At 44.9% G+C, this 17520-nt stretch overlaps 1 protein-coding gene and 1 long non-coding RNA gene across 2 annotated transcripts in view; one reads left to right on the top strand and one right to left on the bottom strand.

Annotated features, from left to right (window-relative positions):
* The first annotated feature begins 1710 nt into the window (after positions 1 to 1710).
* Positions 1711 to 17520, top strand: part of TGFBR2 (transforming growth factor beta receptor 2) — a 94763-nt gene continuing 78953 nt past the window's right edge. The window contains exon 1 of the mRNA XM_082348608.1: positions 1711 to 2273. Coding sequence (XP_082204734.1) covers positions 2180 to 2273 — 94 coding nt within the window. The 5' untranslated portion in view covers positions 1711 to 2179. The remainder of the gene's footprint in view (positions 2274 to 17520) is intronic.
* Positions 2284 to 17520, bottom strand: part of LOC309608533 — an 87804-nt gene continuing 72567 nt past the window's right edge. The window contains exon 2 of the long non-coding RNA XR_014232932.1: positions 2284 to 16899. This is a non-coding gene — a long non-coding RNA (uncharacterized lncRNA). The remainder of the gene's footprint in view (positions 16900 to 17520) is intronic.

Below are 17520 nucleotides of genomic sequence, written 5' to 3'. Positions count from 1 at the left end.
GCCAAAAACCTAAATAAGTAAATAAATAAATAAATTTATTAAAAAAAAAAAAGTCTATTCAGGGAGGTCAGGGAAAGCTTGCCCATCAAGGAAGTCATGATTCACCCAAGGAAAACCAGGAGAGGGCTGGGTGGAAGGAAGGACAGAGGAAGGGAAGTGTGCCCCAGGGGAAGGGGGGAGGCTCTGTGTGGGAGGAACACAGGGGTGCATTCTAGGAATGTGGAGATCCTCTCATTGGGAGAGGAGAAACCCAAGGTTACAAGAGAGAAGGGGCTCAAGGCACCTTCAAGGATCTCATTTCTATCCTCTGTCTCAAGAGCAGTGGGAAGCCATCAAATGATTTTAATAGAAGGGTTGGTATAATCAGGTTTGCCTTTTGAAAATTTGACTTTCGCTAGGTTTTGAGAAATTGAGTGAAAAGGCCCAGAATGGCCCTGATTGGGGGTGAGTGGCTGGGAGACTCCTGCTCAAGGGGCGGTGGTGGCATGGGCAGGGCCTGTGGAGGAAATGGGGAGAAACAGATTTTGAACTCAACTTTCCTCCTTTGCTCAAGTGGCTTTGGCAAGGAGGTTGGTGGGAAGGAAGATACCCAACCCTGCTGATTTCACCCCACTTCCTGCATCCTAAATTCAAGAGCTAGGAAGTGGTCTTTTCCTAAAAGTCAGCTTCTGTGTTGGGTGGAACAATGGAGACAAGACTTAACTTCCAGGATCAAGCAAAAGAACTCTCAGATTGACAGGGAAGATTTCAGGGGTTGGGTTTCCAGGGAGAGCTAGTTGCCTTTATTCCCAGTAAGCCTGGCCACCTGCCTCTGCAAACAAGCTTTGTCTCAGATAAAGGAGTGTATTGTGTAACCTGCTGGAAGATCTCCTGACCAGAGAGAGGGCTATAGTGAATCTAACTCTTTGAGGGGGCTGGAAGTAGGATGAGCATATGAGTCAATATCCCACCAAGACACATGGGAAAGAGACAGGGGGTTCTGTTAATAATTCAACTTTGAACCAGATGTACACCAGGATAGTTTGGGGGCAAACCTGGTCACCTTAGCAAGAAGAGAAAGTTGAAAGTTCGTCCTGTTCTGCTCCCACCGATGTCCCCTTTTGCAGGGGAGGGGCTCAGAGTTCTGTCCCTTCACAGGCAGTGTTGGAAGGCAAACCCTGGCACTTAGCTGACTCCCAGGCCACTTTTACTTTCACACTTTCTGCCATACCTGATACATTCTGAAGATAACATTTCCCATTACCATTATCACTCTGGGATGGCTTGTCGTTTATAATTGCTCACTGAGTCACCCCCAGGAAGAAAGAGGCGGCTCAAAATGGGAGGCACCACCTAAGAGCTTATCAGAAATGCTGCCTCTTAGATGTACTGAAGCAGAATCTGCATTTTAACAAGATTTTCAGGGGGTCCATGAGCACATTGAAGTTTGAGAACAGACTTCTGGACTTCCACCTACAGTAAAATAAACATTTTACAATGTGATGGTTTAGGCATACACAATTGAAACAAAGTTTAATGAGGAAATACTTTTACTACTTTACTTGAAAAAAAAAAAGTGCTCACAACTTAGACTTCAGCATCCACTCTTGGGTCGCCACTTGGAGTTTGAAAACCAGCTCTGAAGCACTTAGGAACAGCCCGAAGAGGGTTGTGGGGAAGGGGAGGATGCTGGTGGGGGCGCTTTGGAGAGCGCAGACACTCTCTGCGTTCAGTGACTTTCTGGAACGTGTGCACTTAGTGCTCCGTAGTCAATCTTCGGAGCGGGAACGCGCGAGGCCGCTGAAAGTTTGCCAAAGCCCCGGAGGGGCCGGTCCCGGGGACGTGATTGGCAGCTGCGAGGGAGGGCGAGGACCGGGAGCCGAGACGGGGAGCAGGCTCGGGGCGGCGAGAGGTCCTGCCCAGCTGTTGGCGAGGAGTTTCCTGTTTCCCCCGCGGCGCCCGGGCGAAGTCGTGAGTCACTCGCGCGCCCGACCCGACGACACTCCGCGCGCGCACCCGCCGGCCGGGCCGGCCTCCCGCGCAGCTCCCCTCGGCCGCCGGGCCCCCCGCGCCTCGCCCACCGCCACCCTCTGCGGCGCCACATCTGGCCGCACCGCTGCCCCGCGCGGGTCCGCAGGGCGCGGCGCGGAGGCGCGGCGTGCGCGCTCGGGCCGGTCTATGCGGAGCGGCGGGGGCTGCCATGGGCCGGGGGCTGCTCGGGGGCCTGTGGCCGCTGCACATCGTCCTGTGGACACGCATCGCCAGCACGATCCCGCCGCACGTTCCCAAGTCGGGTGAGTGGCCCCCGCCCGGGCTTGGCGCCGGGGTCCCCGGGGCCCCGCCGGGCTGCGCTTGACAGTCGGCCCGGGAGGCGGGCGGAAGCCGGGACGTGGCCCCGGTGCCCGCGCCCCAGCACCCTGCGCTGGGACGGGTGCGTTTTTCTTTCCAAAGACTAGGAAAGTAGTCTCGGCGGGGGCGCGGGGCGCGCCCGGCCCCCTTTGTGCGGGCAGGAAGGGCGCTGCGTCCCGGGCCGCCCCCACCCCCGGAAAGGGAAGTTTGAGAAGTTGGTGATCGGCGGAGGCAGGACGCGGCCCGGGCGGCCTCCGAGCGAGCGGCGGGCACACCTGGTCCCCGGCCCGGGATCGCCCAGTGCCCCGAAAGGGCAGGGCCCCCATCCTCAGCTCTTGCCCAGGGCCACATGCCCCCGGACCTGCTTTTTGGCCCGGAGTTGCTGTAGCAAAGTTTCAAGGAGAAGGGCGATTGCCAAAGGAAACTTGTCTCGCTCCACTGCAGGCTGGCGTGGATGCGGCAGGGAGTGGGGCTTGTCAGGTGGAAGGCGGAGTATTATTTACTGAGTGCCTGCTAGGTGTTAGGTGCTGGAGATGTTGCCTGGAGCAGGACAACCCCGTCTTGCGGTCTTGAAGGTTCTGTGCAATTGTTTGGTGTAAATGAAACCGGAAGGGTTAAAATCATAAATCCCCCTGCCCACCTGATCTTGGTGTCTAGGAGGTTTTGAGGGGAGAAAAATGCAGGAATTGAACTCTTAAGTATTTGTTATGTAAAGTACCGAACCCCTGAGACCTTAGAAGTTAGAAATTTTGTAGCTCTTTGCTACAGAACTGAGAACCTGCATCTGGGGTCTGGTAATGGAGTCTTTGGAGTTTTGGGACCTTTCTGGGCCTCAGTCTCCTCATCTGTGAAAGGACATGGTTAGATTTGGATCATTTTACGTTCCCTTCATCTTTAACATCTTTTGTCTCTCTACTCCTGTTTGGTAACTTGGAGATGCCCTGTGTGGATTTGGGATGAAATGTGGAGGATCTGACAGCCTCCGTCACTCTGAGGCACACATTCTGTTTACCAAGGGCCAGAGGCAGACTTACCTTTGGTCTTGTCTAAAAGAAATATGGACCAGTTTCTACACGGGACATTTCACAGTTCTTGAAGTGGATTGAGAATTTTTGAAAGTTATATTTTTTTACTGAAGGTGGCATGGAGATGGGAGTTTTCAAGATAATGAGGAAGGACTATTGTAAACAAAAAAATCCTAACACAAATTTGAGTTCTACAGTCTAATAAAGTTCCACTGTTTCATCCTTGGAAGCTTTCTTACTTTGCAGTACCAGATGTTCGACTCTCTGATTATATACCAAACTCTTAAGAACTGAGTTATATTTTGCTAATATTTTAAACGGCACCCTTAATTTTCAGTGTACCTTAAAAATCGTTAAAACTTTGGTTTTAGATTACGAAAGAAGGAAATTAGCGGGCCCTGATTCTGTTAGTCTTTGCTTAGGAGGATAAGATTTATGATTTGCAAATTCCAGACTCAGTAGTTCATGAGTCAATCTCAGTTCATCTATATACACACTTTTAAACAATTAGCTTAAAAGCCAACTGGCTTTTTACTTGGGCTTTTAAACAGTGTTACAAAAGCCACAGATTTCATATTTTTATGGAATTAAAGCCACAAAATGGTTGAACTAAGGAATCATTTTGGATTAGTATTCATGTGAAATTACATTTTGAAGATAGTTGAAGGTCAAAGGTAGCTATAATGGAGGTGGGAAACCTAATTCCACTTGCATTTCATTTTCTATGGAAGTAAATGGTTTCAGGATTTTCCTAACGTAATTGGTAATCTGTCACTACATTTTTCAAAATATATTAATGCATGGTAAGATAAGAGGAAATGAGATTGTTCACAGCCTTCTCTTAGGTTACTTAAAAAATCCATCTTATATTTAGTATATTGACAAGTGAGCCAAGGACTTCAGTATAAGAGCAAACTTCACTAAGATACATACTTAAAGATATTTTAGTTTTTGTTTTTGACTTAGTAGATTCACTCTTCCTAAATGCCCAAAATTAAGCAATTGCTCTTTGGGGGAAAACTCTAAATGTTTGACAACTCTTCAGATCTGAAAACTATAACTTTTACTTTTCGAATACCTAACAGGAGATCCTTGTTGAGGACTCAATGTTGGTAAAAGTGTTGTACGGATAAATTTCTTCCCCCAAATCACTGCTGATTTTGTCAGGGTTCTGGAAACTGCTAGGTCCAGAATTTGATCTTTGGTCTGTTTGCTTTTGTTCCCAGAAAGCACATTTTTTTACCTCTAGGCCATTTATTTTTAACCAGTTATGGTTTCTATAAGATACTCATCACATTTTGGATTCCTTGCCTTTATTTATTTATTTATTTATGTATTTTTGACCACGTTGGGTCTTAGTTGCTGCGCACGGGCTTCCTCTAGTTGCGGCGAGTGCGGGGGCTACTCTTTGTTGCGGTGCGCGGGCTTCTCACTGCGGTGGCTTCTCTTGTGGAGCACGGGCTCTAGGTGCATGGGCTTCAGTAGTTGTGGCACACGGGCTCAGTAGTTGTGGCGCACGGGCTTAGTTGCTCCGTGGCATGTGAGATCCTCCTGGACCAGGGCTCAAACCCGTGTCCCCTGCATTGGCAGGCAGATTCTTAACCACTGCGCCACCAGGGAAGTCCCTCCTTGCCTTTTTTTCAAGGTAACACCCCACCTTGAAATGATGAGTCCTCATTGCTGTCTGTGGAGCCGGCATACCTGCTACATGGTCTCCATTTCAGTTATCAACACAACTTTAAAAATTTTCTTTTTTTTAACCATATTTTTCCAATTAAGAATGACACTTCATTGGTGCCATTGCAGAAAGTGGCCATTACCCATTTCTTTCTTCTCAACAGTATCTATAGAATGTCACTTTTTGCCAGGCGGGAGGCTCAGACCTGGAAACAGTATTCTGAGTGAATAAGACAGGTCTGGTCTTTGCCTCCGTTGAGTCTAACATATGGGGGGGGGGGGTGGTGTTGAGGCCCAGAGAAGGATGTATATTTTAACCCTGTGTACTTGGAAGCATTATTGACTCTAGACCCCTTTGTCAAAAGCCCACTCTGTTGGGTGTTGAGTGTTTCCTTCCATTCCCTCCACTGTCCCTCTGAACGTGTTTTTCATTGATCTATTCTTTTCTGTGCCTGCCTAATTCCGGGCCCCCAGTTGGGCCACCTCACTTTTGTTCAAGCTGCTGTCTGTCTGGAACTCCTGCTACCCTGGATAATTTAGATTCATCTTTTAAGACTTGACTTAAGTGTCATTCTTAAGCAAACCTGCTTTCAACGCCCTGGGTGGAGCTAAAGGTTCCCTCCTCCCGGGGACAGGCCTCTCTTTTCGCTGCTAACAATAGTAAGACAGAATTAGCTCTTGATGAGACTCCCTTACCCATTCTCTCAAAGGCACTGGGTTTGTCCCACTCATTTCTCTGTCTCCAGGGTCTCTGGCAGTGCCTGGCATATCACTTAGCACCCAGGAAATGCTGAGCTGAGCCTCCGTTCATCCTCCTAGAGGCACTGAAAGTCAGTCGAGCATTTCCACAACCAGGCAGTCACTATTTGTTGGGTGTTTGGTCTGAATGGTAAAATCTTAACTGAGAATAGTTTGGCTTTGATCTCAATAGGCAATTTGGCTGTTTTATACTGTGTTATTGGTTCTTTTATTCTGATGACCTATGGAAAAAGATGACAAACATGTCAGCTTCTGACAAACATGATGGAAAGCTGCTAGAAGTTTTCATCCAACCTCTTTAGCTGTACATTTGAATTCATGTAGGGCAGTCAAAGCCATTGCAAAACTTTTTCAAAGTCTTACCAAAGACATTTGCCAGTGAATACTGACTCTTCTCTCTCTCTTTTTTTTTTTTTCTAGAAGGTTGTTGAAAGGAGACTTTCATTAAAAATGAAGTGCCAAAATCTAAACTTAGCTTTGAAGTTTCTTTTTTCATCAGGGTCTTCTGTTTTGGTTTATAAACAGTGAAGTGAGTTGGTCTAAGGGAAGTGCAGACCTGGGGCAGCTGCTATCTGCAGAAGAGCAGTGTGGCTATTATTTAGGTCTGATGCAAACCACCGAAACAGTTTAAAATAGGGTGTGGAGGAAAAGTCCTTCCTGGCTACAGCATGACATTATTTAGCCAATTTCCACAGAAAAGCATAACTCTGTCACCTTGTTGGCTTCTGCCCTCGGGGGCCTTCTGTACAGCTTCAGCAGATTAACTCATGATTTTCAGTAGAAATGATTTAGCAGATAGGTATTAGCAGCAAGAACGCTCACCATTTGTTTTGCACTCCTTCTTTCCCTTGTAATATGTTGCTTCCTACCTACTTGTGGCTTCTGACCAAGGCAGGATAACGATGATTCTCCTTCTTGCCTGGCGTGTCATGAGGGTTGGGAAGCCAAGCAGGTAAATTGGCTCATCTCAAGGACAAGTGGGGAGAAGGGAGAAGTAACATTTGAGAACCTGTTCTGAGCCAGCTGCCTGACATTATTATCTAATTTAATCCTCAGAAGAAACCGACAAGATAATTTTCATTACCTTTATTTTATAAATGGAGAAGATAAGAGTCTGCACAAGGCAACTTGACGTTTGCCTCTGTGTGTGTCTGTGTGTTTTCTAACCTTGTCTTCCTTGTGTTCTGCTCGGCCCTTTTCCTTGGTGTATCTGTGTGTATGTGTGTTGGGATGGAAGTTAGGGAGTGAGTAAAGGGATATCATATTCTAGAAAGGGGAACTTACCATCTAATATCCATTCAGTGCCCCTGAGATCATGATTTGCTTTGCTTGCATGATCTGCCTCCTTCCTGATTGTCACCTGATTGTCATTGTCCTACAGAAAATCAGGATAGGGTAGAGTCTCTTTGCCCAAGAAAACTCTGCTGTTCCTAGTCTGATAATGGCGTCATGGTGGTGGGACCCACTGCGGGTGACCTGTGCCTTGACCATTGACAGCAGCTGGACATGCGCTGTTTTCAGAGATATATACTGGCAACCCCAGATTCCAGGCATGTAGGACCAGCATCTGTGTACAGTCCTCGAAGAGCTGCTGGGGAGGGTGGGAAGAGTAGAATTTATCCAGTATCACAAAGGGGGATGATTTTGAAGAGTAGAATTTATCCAGTATCACAAAGGGGGATGATTTGACTTTTAGAAAACTTGTAGGTGGTTAATATTCTTCTCCTCCCAAAAGGATCTGTCTTTTATTTGCCATAATCAGCTTTTTAGGTCTTGGCACTCAACATGGAGCAACTGCCTCCTTGCCTGTGGTCAATTTAGGATCTCCGGCTTGGCCTCTTTAGGGTTTCCTAGCGTCTGTGTTTTGTTCACAGGGCTGAAGCTATAGATCATTAGAATGGACTTAGCTCAGGGCAATTGCATGTGATGGGTGAGATTGTATCTGGGGAAGGCTGCCTGCTCTCAAGATAAGCGACTCGTTTTTATTTTTGCTCCTTTCTGATGAGATATTCCCCCCCCCCCAATTTTTCTGCTCAATTAAAATATAGGCCTAGTATACAGGCAAAAGGAGCCTCTGCTCTGGGATTTAGAGGGCACTACTTTTATTGTTCTCTGGTCAGCCTCTGTCTATGGGGTGAGGAGACTCCTGGGCCTCTGAGTCCAAAGTCTCCCCTTTATAGATCAGTTTCAGGTACCTGGAAACCCAAAATATGCTGCTCAGATGGCCGTGGACCAACTTTTACAGCCTACATGGACCTTTGGACCCATCTTCCTGAGGGCCATTGTAGCCACTGGTCTGTGGGCCTGAGGGGTGGTGAAGGGACAGCTGTGAATGTGTGGGGTGTGGGGGTGTGTGAGTGTTAAAACTTGGGTGTTTTACATGTTACAAGGTCCCTCTTGGTGCCGGATGGAGCAGCCACTGGAAAAAGGAAGGTAGGTTGTTGGCCGGGTCTGGGACAGTGTTTCCCCAGTTCCAGGGCTGGTCTCTGAGCAGGTCAAGAGTTTGAAGTTGAACTTGGTCTTTTCTAAGACGTTATGGAGGTGCATTTGTCAATCAGGGTAGAAGGATAAAACCTATTTTATTGAACAGTTTGTCAGTGTGATTTATAACTTTCAATATTCTGACCTGTGGTCTGTGGGCCACCATTTGTCCCCCCGCCCTGGGTCTTCCAACACTGGGGATTGATCTGCACCAACAACACGCCTTTGCAGAGGTGTTAGGTACAAAATTAGTTATTGTTGATTATATCATATTTTCCCCAGAGTAGAGAGATTGCTCATTAATGAAAAAGCTAAGAGTTTGGCTGTAATCATAGTGTCGTATTTCCTTGGGGAAATTCAGTTTTTCATGGCTTGTCTTTTCCTGCAGGAAACTTCAGCTGTATTCATTTGACTTGTTCTATCCAGGATTTCACTTACACAGTTTCTTTAAGATTTCCCAGTGCCTTGGTTGCATTTTCTCTGGGTATTGGGAACATGAGGCAAGGTGCAGCTTATCTGGACGTCTTCTTCTCTTATTGTAAATGTTTTATTTGAGTGATCCATGGCCTTCTCAAGCCTTTTTAAGGAAACAAGAATATCAGAACAGATAAAGAAGTAAAAAGCTGTTAGGATACTATACAAGGTATAGGATTGTGAAAACTGTGCATCGCAGGGAGCTGGGGGCTTGGCAGAACAACCATGAGTGTCTTTGAAGGAAAATACAGAGTCAGGTTCGTATTTTCAATATTTGCCACTTTATCTGTTAAAGTTGTAAATCGTCATGGAGGATTCATTTGCTGTGGCAGGAAATTCACTCTGCCTCTTTGTGGATGACCGCTGGTGATCCTAAAACTCTGCAGAACTTTCCTATGGAAGGAGATGACAGTGGCTCATGCCCCTCTGAATGGTGTTACTATCTTGAGGAAGCTTCACTCGAGAGATTTTGTGGGCAGGTTTCCTGATAATGCATAGTAATGATTGTAGCTGCACTAACTGCTGCTGCCTGGACCATGCTGAGCACTTCACGTGTGTTATTTAACCTCCAAACAGCTCTGCAAGGTCGACTTCATAATGCTCATTGTAAGTCCTCTAGAGATCAGGGAAATTAAAGCCACTCAATTAGCAAATGATTAGGCTGGGGTTGAACCTGAGATGGTCTGGTTTGGGGACCTAGACCCTAAGTGCTAGGCTCTACTGCACCAGGCTGCCTCGATTGATACAAACCACTTCTCCATTATAGCGTGGGTGCTGGGAGACTCTAGGGGTTAAGAGAAATAATGGTAAGATCCAACATTTTTCTAATGCTTTGGTGTTCTTCATACGTTATCCCATGTAATTTGTTTAGGTAAATAAAATAACGTTTGATCCGTACACCAGGTAGTCAAATGTTAGGCCTGTCTTGTGACCTTGATGGGAAAAATGAAATATACACATCAGGTGATGCAGTCCTGCCTGAATCATGGCATAGTTATGCCATCAAGGAATTTAGTAGGTATTCTGAATAGAACAGGCACTTTATTTGGAAGAATTGGGGGAATTCAAGGATGCATAAGTAGGTGGGGGATATATATGGTGTGCCAAGGTGGATTTACCATGATGTGGTTGGAACCTCAAGGCTTCTCCCTGGTGCAGGCCCCCTCCTGGCTCTGGGAGGGGCCCTGGCAATGTGGTTAACGAGTGTTATCAAGGTAGAGAATATTTAAGACATCTTGCAATGCCCTGAATATTACAGCTCACCTGGAAAAGCAACTTCATAGAGGTTTTCCCAAAACATTTATATGACATTACTTATAATGAGTTATGAAGCTGGAAAAAACTTCCAAGTTATCTCAAGAATAAATTACAAATTCTGATCAACAGTTCTAGAGGAAAGATTGAATTATTTTAAATTTTCCCTAAAGAGAATATCGTGAAATATCATTGGAAGAGGTGATCAAAGAGAATGTAACCAAAAAATGTAGCAATAATATTTCAGAGGTGTATCAGGCAGTTAATTAATAAAAATATTTGTTTTCTTTTAACTTTTATATTTGTGGTATCTGCAGCCTCTTAAAATTTGTAATGTGTAAGCTGCCACTCTAAATTCTAACTATTCTCTTTCATACCTAAATTTCTATTCTTAATTTTTATATTCTTTTTCTTAACGAGTGCCCCTGAAATTTATAAGCTTCGACTTCCACAATACCTGACTACATGCCTAATGGCAGGATTTGCTGGTTGGCTTAGAAAATAAATTCAAAGTGCTCCTCACCGCCAACCCCATCCAAATACTCTGGGGTCTGCATTGTTACATCACCAAACCAAAACGCTTTTTTTTTCCCTAACCTCTTCATCATTTTCCTAGTTTAGAGGCCCCATACCAAACAGAAAAGAAGTTGCAAATGTGTAATGATCACAAAACCTTGATCTTGAATTCTCTAATCCAGCTCTGACCCTTAGTTTGAGATTAAGAATCTGCCTCGGAGACAGCTGGTGAAGATTAAACCCTGTCATACTAGCAATCAAGGTGTCTGGGGGACCTGGTTACCTCCTTTGGTCTCCCTGGGTCTCATTTTTCTTCTGTGTATAGTGACAAGCATTGAACTAGATGAGATTTTTACCTTTTTATGTTCCCAAATGTTTAATTCTGGATGTTAGTAAAGGAAATCATTGTTGTTGACTTAGAAAACATAATCCTTAGCTAATCAAAATAGAAAACTATCGAAAGTCATCACAGGTTGGAACTAACACATACCACAAACATCCAATTGGAGTTTGTTGGAGACAACTGCTGTTTAAAAAAGAGAGAAGCCACGTTTATTTTGGAATGTTCCTAGTGCAGGTGCCTGAGCAGACGTCCTAACTAAAGGGCATGTTTACTGCAGCTCCCACTTTCTCCTTGCTGAAGAAAGGCTGTCTTGGTTTGGGTGGGAATACCATTTCCCTCTGGTTAATTACGGTGTTTGCATCCTCTCCTTTCTTTGAGCTGGTGAGAATGTCTGTGAAGGGTTTTCCTAAGTTAGAGAATTATGAAATGCTTTGCTATGTCTAGGAAAAGAAAGAAAGCCCTAAAGGAGCGTCTGCGTTTCTTTGGGAAAAAAAGGAAACTTGTCTGAATATAGTCTTGTCTTGCCTTTCAAAAATTTCTCCACCTCTTTTCTTAAAATATTCTCAGAGAAGACAGAATTTGCTCCACATTGGCAGTTTTCAGACTGCTGTTTTAGGCAGGGGAGTAACTGTGAGTCCTATAATCGCATTTGTATAGTCAGCAGTGGAGGACTCTTCTAACTATTGCTTTGAATGACGGTCTTGTTGCTACAGCTCACGTTTATGTTTTATTCTCTAAAACCCAGAGTATTAGGCAAAAAAAAAAAAAAAAAGAGAAAGACCATATGTGAGAAGGGACAAAAACACCCAAGAGTAACATTTTGTATTCACTATTCTGGAATCCCTTGAAGTTCATTGTTCCTAAAATACTTTCTAACACTCTCAACACACCCTGGGCACTCTTACTTTTTTTCTTATAATTTCTTTCTTGTCACCTCCTATTTATTCTAATGAGCAGCGGGCCAGCCAGCCTTTTCCTCTGTTGCCCTCTTCTGTTTTCCATCCCCTCCTCCTGCAGCCCTGCTGGCTCTACTTTCTCACTCTCCAGGAGCCTCATTCTCCTTTTCACATCTACTTTTTATGACTTAGAGTATGCCTTGAGGCCCGAATCTTGAGCTCAGAAATGATGCCTTTCTACCATCCCCTGATAACAGCCACTAAAGATGCTCCAGCACTTTACTACTCAAAGGGTGGTCCAGCCGCCAGCAGGATCCGCGTCACTGAGGGTTATGGGAAATGCAGAGTGTCGGGCCCCTCCCCAGACCTATGGCATTGAATCTGCATTTTAACAAGACCCCCGAGTGATTCGTGTGTGCATTGAAGTTTGAGAAGCACTGTTGTAACAGCATGAAAACCTTTCCACAGGGGTGTCAAGTGCAGAGATTTCAGTGTGTCAGGTCAGACTTGTTTCTGTCACTGAGGAAGAGAAGGATTCAAGGAAGGGTAGCTGCCCATTTTATGAAGGTGCTTCGACTCCTCCTCAGCTACAGGGCCCATTTTAACTGGGGGTAAGTAATGCTCTAAGGCTAGCAGGAGAGAGATTTGCTGAGGGCGAGTCAGTTAACGAGTGGGTTTTAACCCATCTCTTTTCCCAAAGCATCCTTCTAGGCTGCTTCCTCCACTCAATGTCCCTTGACCACCAAGTGTAGCTCCCAGGAATCCTTTTCTCTGCTGAACTCACACCATTCATCATGTTTACTCCTTAGGTGTTTAATCACAGACCACCTTGACATCTGTAGGCCTTAAATCAGTTTGGAGCTATTACACCTCGGCATTTCTTAAAATATGTTGCACTCCCTTGTATGCAAAGTATGTCTCCAATAAATTACTGAATTAATGTCAGGATTTTCAGGAAGTGGTTCTACTTTTCAACATTTAAAAAAAAAATCTTCTTCTTTTGTCTTGAGAATGTTATTTGGTCAGTGCTCAGTGAGGACTCAATTTTTCTTGAATCCTTCAACATTAATTTTAGACTGTTCTGAGAGCCCCATGGCTGGCTTTCTCACTGATGAGCTTCTGTATTTTACTCAACATAAGGCCATGTTTGCACCTCAGTTACTTTTGTCTTCAAGAATTATGGGTCCCTGTCAGTTGCAACAACCGGTTCTCACAACTACTTTCTGATTTTTCCAAATAATTTTATTTCCTGACTTTTTTTTTTTCTCTTGACATCTTACTTGGCAAAAACAAAGACAGAAAATACTTCCCATTGCAACCTGGTCTCATGTTGCTTCCTGTTTCATCAGATCTCAACTTCAACTTATCAGAATAACTTTCAGATTTTAATACCTAGAATCTCTTCATCAGACATTATTTACAACAGGAACATAGTTACAGGAAATGCAGTTTTGCTCTTATATTATGCTACCACAATGCAAGTCTGAGCTCCTGTTTTCTGTCATCTGTAAGGATCTCCTCGTTGGTTTCTGCCCGTGGACACCCTTCATCTCTTCAATACACAATACGTCGCCATCAGTTAACTCTGCCCCTCAGATGTCACGTTGAATAGGTGACCTGCTGGAAGCCTTCTGGGGATCCTCTGCATGGATCCTAGGTGACTGCGTGGCCCTTGCTTCCTTTTTGAGGTCAGGGCATCCCTGGCTCCTAGGACACAGAGGAGGGCCCCAGCGTAAGTTAGATCACCGGAGGCCTGGACGGTGCCAGCCTCTCCCCCAGCCCCCTTTCTGCCCTCGTGCATCCTCAGGCCCTGGTTTTACTCAGCTTTTCTAACCTGTGACTCCTCTGCTCCCCACGATTTTCCCATTCTCTCTTCATGCCCTACAGCACCTCTGTTCCTTTGAGCCAATGCTTGGCCGAACCCCACTTCTTCTGTCAGGTCTGCAGTTGGATTTGTCCTATTTCTCCCCTTCACAGCCTCTCCATCAGGCCTGGCTTCCTCTCGGGCGGCCCTGGTGGGCAGCTCCCTGTGGCTGGACGTGTGTGTGTTTTAACTCCCTTCCTAGGAGGAAAGCTCTTTGAGGGAGAACAGTCTGTCTGATTCTTCCCTGGCGCTCAGCATGCATTGTCACTGAAAGATTGTTGCTGTTTGGAATTCGTTGCTTTTAAAGGCCAGGGACGGTGCTTATAAATGCAACATGGGGGTGACAAGATTTTTTTTTTTTTTTGCTAGACTGCCTGCCTTTCCCCCAAGTGTGTTGTCAAGGGCTTTGTTATTTATAGCCACGTGTGGTGGTGTGTGAGAGAACCGTGGGCTTGTGGGAAATCTCGAACGTTCTGATTTGTGTAAGTTGCCCTTTACAGTGGAGGTTTTCTGCGTGTTCAGCCTTTATTTTCTGTGAATTCAGGGGAGCTGCAGTCTGTGGGTGGGGAGGGCTGTTGTTTTTCCATCCATCACAGCCTGCCTTTGATTCATTTATCTTCTTGTGTGCATCTTTTAGAGGGCTCAACGTGTTATGACTGCAGAGGCCAGGAAAAGTCAGAAAGCAAATCACACCACCTGACCTAGGATGGTGTTTTTTGTTTGGTTTTTTGGTGTTTTTTGTTTTTTTTTTTGCCAGTCCTGCCTTTCATTTTCTGACTCGCAGGTTATTTCCTGTGTTGGGATGGCTGGAGAAGGGGCCGTTGAATAGGGGGGTATTGGGGCAGTGGAGAGCGGCTGAAGACATCCTTCCGCCTGCCTGATGCAAGACATCCCACATACAAGGGGACTCCTGGTTGCACTTTTGGGCAAGCCCTGGTAAAACAGCACATGCTCAGGAGACTTAGGCAGGAAGGCTGCCTGAGGTGGGCGCTTAATATGGATGGGTCTCCAAAGAAGTCCTGGAAGGTCTCAGCACCTCCGTCACTGTGGCCTCCACAGCCCCCTGCTGTCTAGACTCCATCACTACTGCGCTTCCTTGGTCAGCACGGCTTCCAGACACGCCTCCCCCCCCTTCCACCTGAGTCATCACCCCTGAACACCCCTCTGTGGAAACTCTGGGGCAGACTTCATAAAATTATGTAGACATGCATTAGCAATGCCCTCTCTGCTTTATCCATGGGGGAAAAGGAGGCGAAATAAGAAATTTGTGTCTTAATGTTTCTGTGGCACTGACTAGGCAGAAAATACTTTTTTTTTTTTTAATTTAATTTAATTTATTTTTTTATACAGCAGGTTCTTATTCGTTGTCTATTTTACACACATCAGTGTATACATGTCAGTCCCAATCTCCCAATTCATCCCACCACCACCTCCCACCCCACCACTTTGCCCCCTTCGTGTCTATACGTTTGTTCTCTACATCTGTGTCGGCAGAGAATACTTTTAGTTTGATGTACTGTTGGTGAGCTCTCAAAACTGTTGAAAACATGAATCTTCCAAGATTTTGATGGTGGTGTTGGTGGGGATGTGTGTGGCAATTATAGAATCACTTATATTTATTCAGCACTTTGCAAAGCAGTTTGTCAAACTCAGAGTGTTTCCTGTTACCAGTTTGTGAATGAGATGCTTCTCATGTCTTCAGGGCCCAGGAGGGAATCTGGTTTCTTAACAGTTCAGTGGTTACTTCTTGAATAACTGTTGGAGCCCCAACAAACTTGAACCCCCTCTGCTCTAAGCCTATTGGCTTTGCTTTTCTTTTGTGTAAAAGCAATGGACTGAATGTTAGGTGTCTATGTTACTTGTGTTCTGCCAGTCAAAGCAGTTTTGTTCTTCTCTGTATGTCTTTATTTACACATTTAGCTTTAAGTTCTGGAAAATGAAGCCCCAGACAGTACTTGACCTCTGATACAATGGTCTGTTTTGATGATGACCCGTACTCTAAAATAATTTATGTTCAGGAGAGTTTTTGGAGCAAGCCCCTGAAAAGTCTTGGCACTTTTCTTAAATCATCTTCCCGGGTTACACAAGAAGCCCATGGAAGCAGACATGGCCATCATGCTTTCTCAGTTGAAGGGTCTTGAAGTTATAAGAAAACCAAGAGATGAGGGTGGATAGTTGAGGATTGTGCTGGTTGAAAGCAGCCGCATAAACCTCAGGACACTACTGGCTTGTGTGCCTTTTATCAGCAGCGACCAGGGCTGCAATGGAAGGACCCTATTTCAGTGAACATTTCTGCCAACCGCCTTCTGGTGCGTATCTCTTGGGAACATATACTGTGTCTTTCATTGTTAAAATAGCTGTTAAATGAAAATTAAAAGCACAACAAACGTTGTAAAACTAGTCATTTACTTACTTGTCCAGGAAGATGGAAAACTAGTGCCAGGGAAACAGAAAAGAGAAGTGATTTGAATAACTTTACTATCATTGAGACTGATGGGGGAAAGAACACCAGTGGAAAAAATCTAGTCAGATAACTTTGAAGAAAACATATTGACCATGTCTGATTATAATAGTTTTTTAATAATCCCATACGTTCATAGAGTGCTTTGTTATCTGTAAAACACTTTCCCTTGCCTGTCACCTGTAACCTTGGAAACAACCCTCTGAGATGAGTCTAGTTATCCCATTTGACATACGTGGAAACGGAGGCCCAGAAAGGTGAAACCACCCGAGGCATCATAAAGTGTCATTTGTCTTTTCATCATTTTACTGTTTTTAGTCATTGTATTCCCTCGCCGCTTAATTTCTAAGTAAATATAAGATCAAAACTCTGGTCCCATTGTGTTTTTATGTTTCCGTAACAAAAGAGGGGACGGAAGGGTTGGCATCAGAAGCCTCGTTGTTTTGCCTTGAACCTGAGAAGCTGCATTTAGGACTGGAGCATTACCTTCTGCCAGACATTTCTTTGAGGGTTTTGTCCACCAGTCTTACTGGAGTTCAGACTATGTCGTGAGTCATTTTCTTTTTCCCCTTTTCTTGTGGGGACAGTTTCTCTTTTAAACACCATGCGGTCTGCTTTCTGAGGGTTATGTCACCATTATCAGGAGGCAGATGTTGCCATTTATAAAAACCTGTGGCCATTGCCCCAGTCCTGTAGGTTTGCTCTTCCCCAGAGCTTCAAGGTGCATGACATGGTCAGGGGTATGGGGGTCTTTATGTAGGAAGGCCCAGAGGTGAAGGACTGTCTGGGGTTCCTTCACAGATCTTCTTAAAGATGGATGTCTGAAAAAGATGGAGGGAAGAACAGAATTGTTTAGACTGGCAGAACACGAGTGACATTAGACATGTAATGTTTGGTCAAATTACTTTGATATTAAAAAAAAAAAATTACTTTGATATTAAAGAAGTTATACCTTGAGGAGTAGCGAAGACTGTGCCTGTGACTGTGACATTTTGAAAGGATTTGGTAAAAAAATAACCTCTTGGCAGAAGCATTATTCAGGCTGCCAGCACGCAAAGCTAATTTAGATTCCTGCTTCCTGCACCGTGCTCTATATAAATGTTATTTTCCCCACAACATAAAAAAAGAAGTTGGGTTGTGTTGTTGTTTTAATTAATGTCGGTTAAGGAAACGCATTGAAGCAGCCCTGTCTGTCACATGGACCTCTTTTTCTCCCCCACCAGATCCGTCGGGATGACTTCCTGGACTCGGGACCACAGATCATTCTGATCCTTCCTCCTCAGTGAATGTTTCCTAGAACAGATGAGCTTCTTTACATAATGACTGGGTTCATGAATTTGTATTATAATTGGAGAGATTTTCTTCAAACTATAATACATTTCAGTGTTACCTTTTATGCACTTTCTTTTTTAAAGGGATTTTGTAGTAAATCCTCTGGAATA

The sequence above is a fragment of the Balaenoptera borealis genome (genome assembly GCF_965194805.1).
Source record: "Balaenoptera borealis genome assembly, chromosome: 12".
NCBI classification, from domain to species: domain Eukaryota; kingdom Metazoa; phylum Chordata; class Mammalia; order Artiodactyla; family Balaenopteridae; genus Balaenoptera; species Balaenoptera borealis.
Note: the sequence above shows the minus strand (reverse complement) of the source record. Positions and strands in the feature narration are given on the sequence as shown.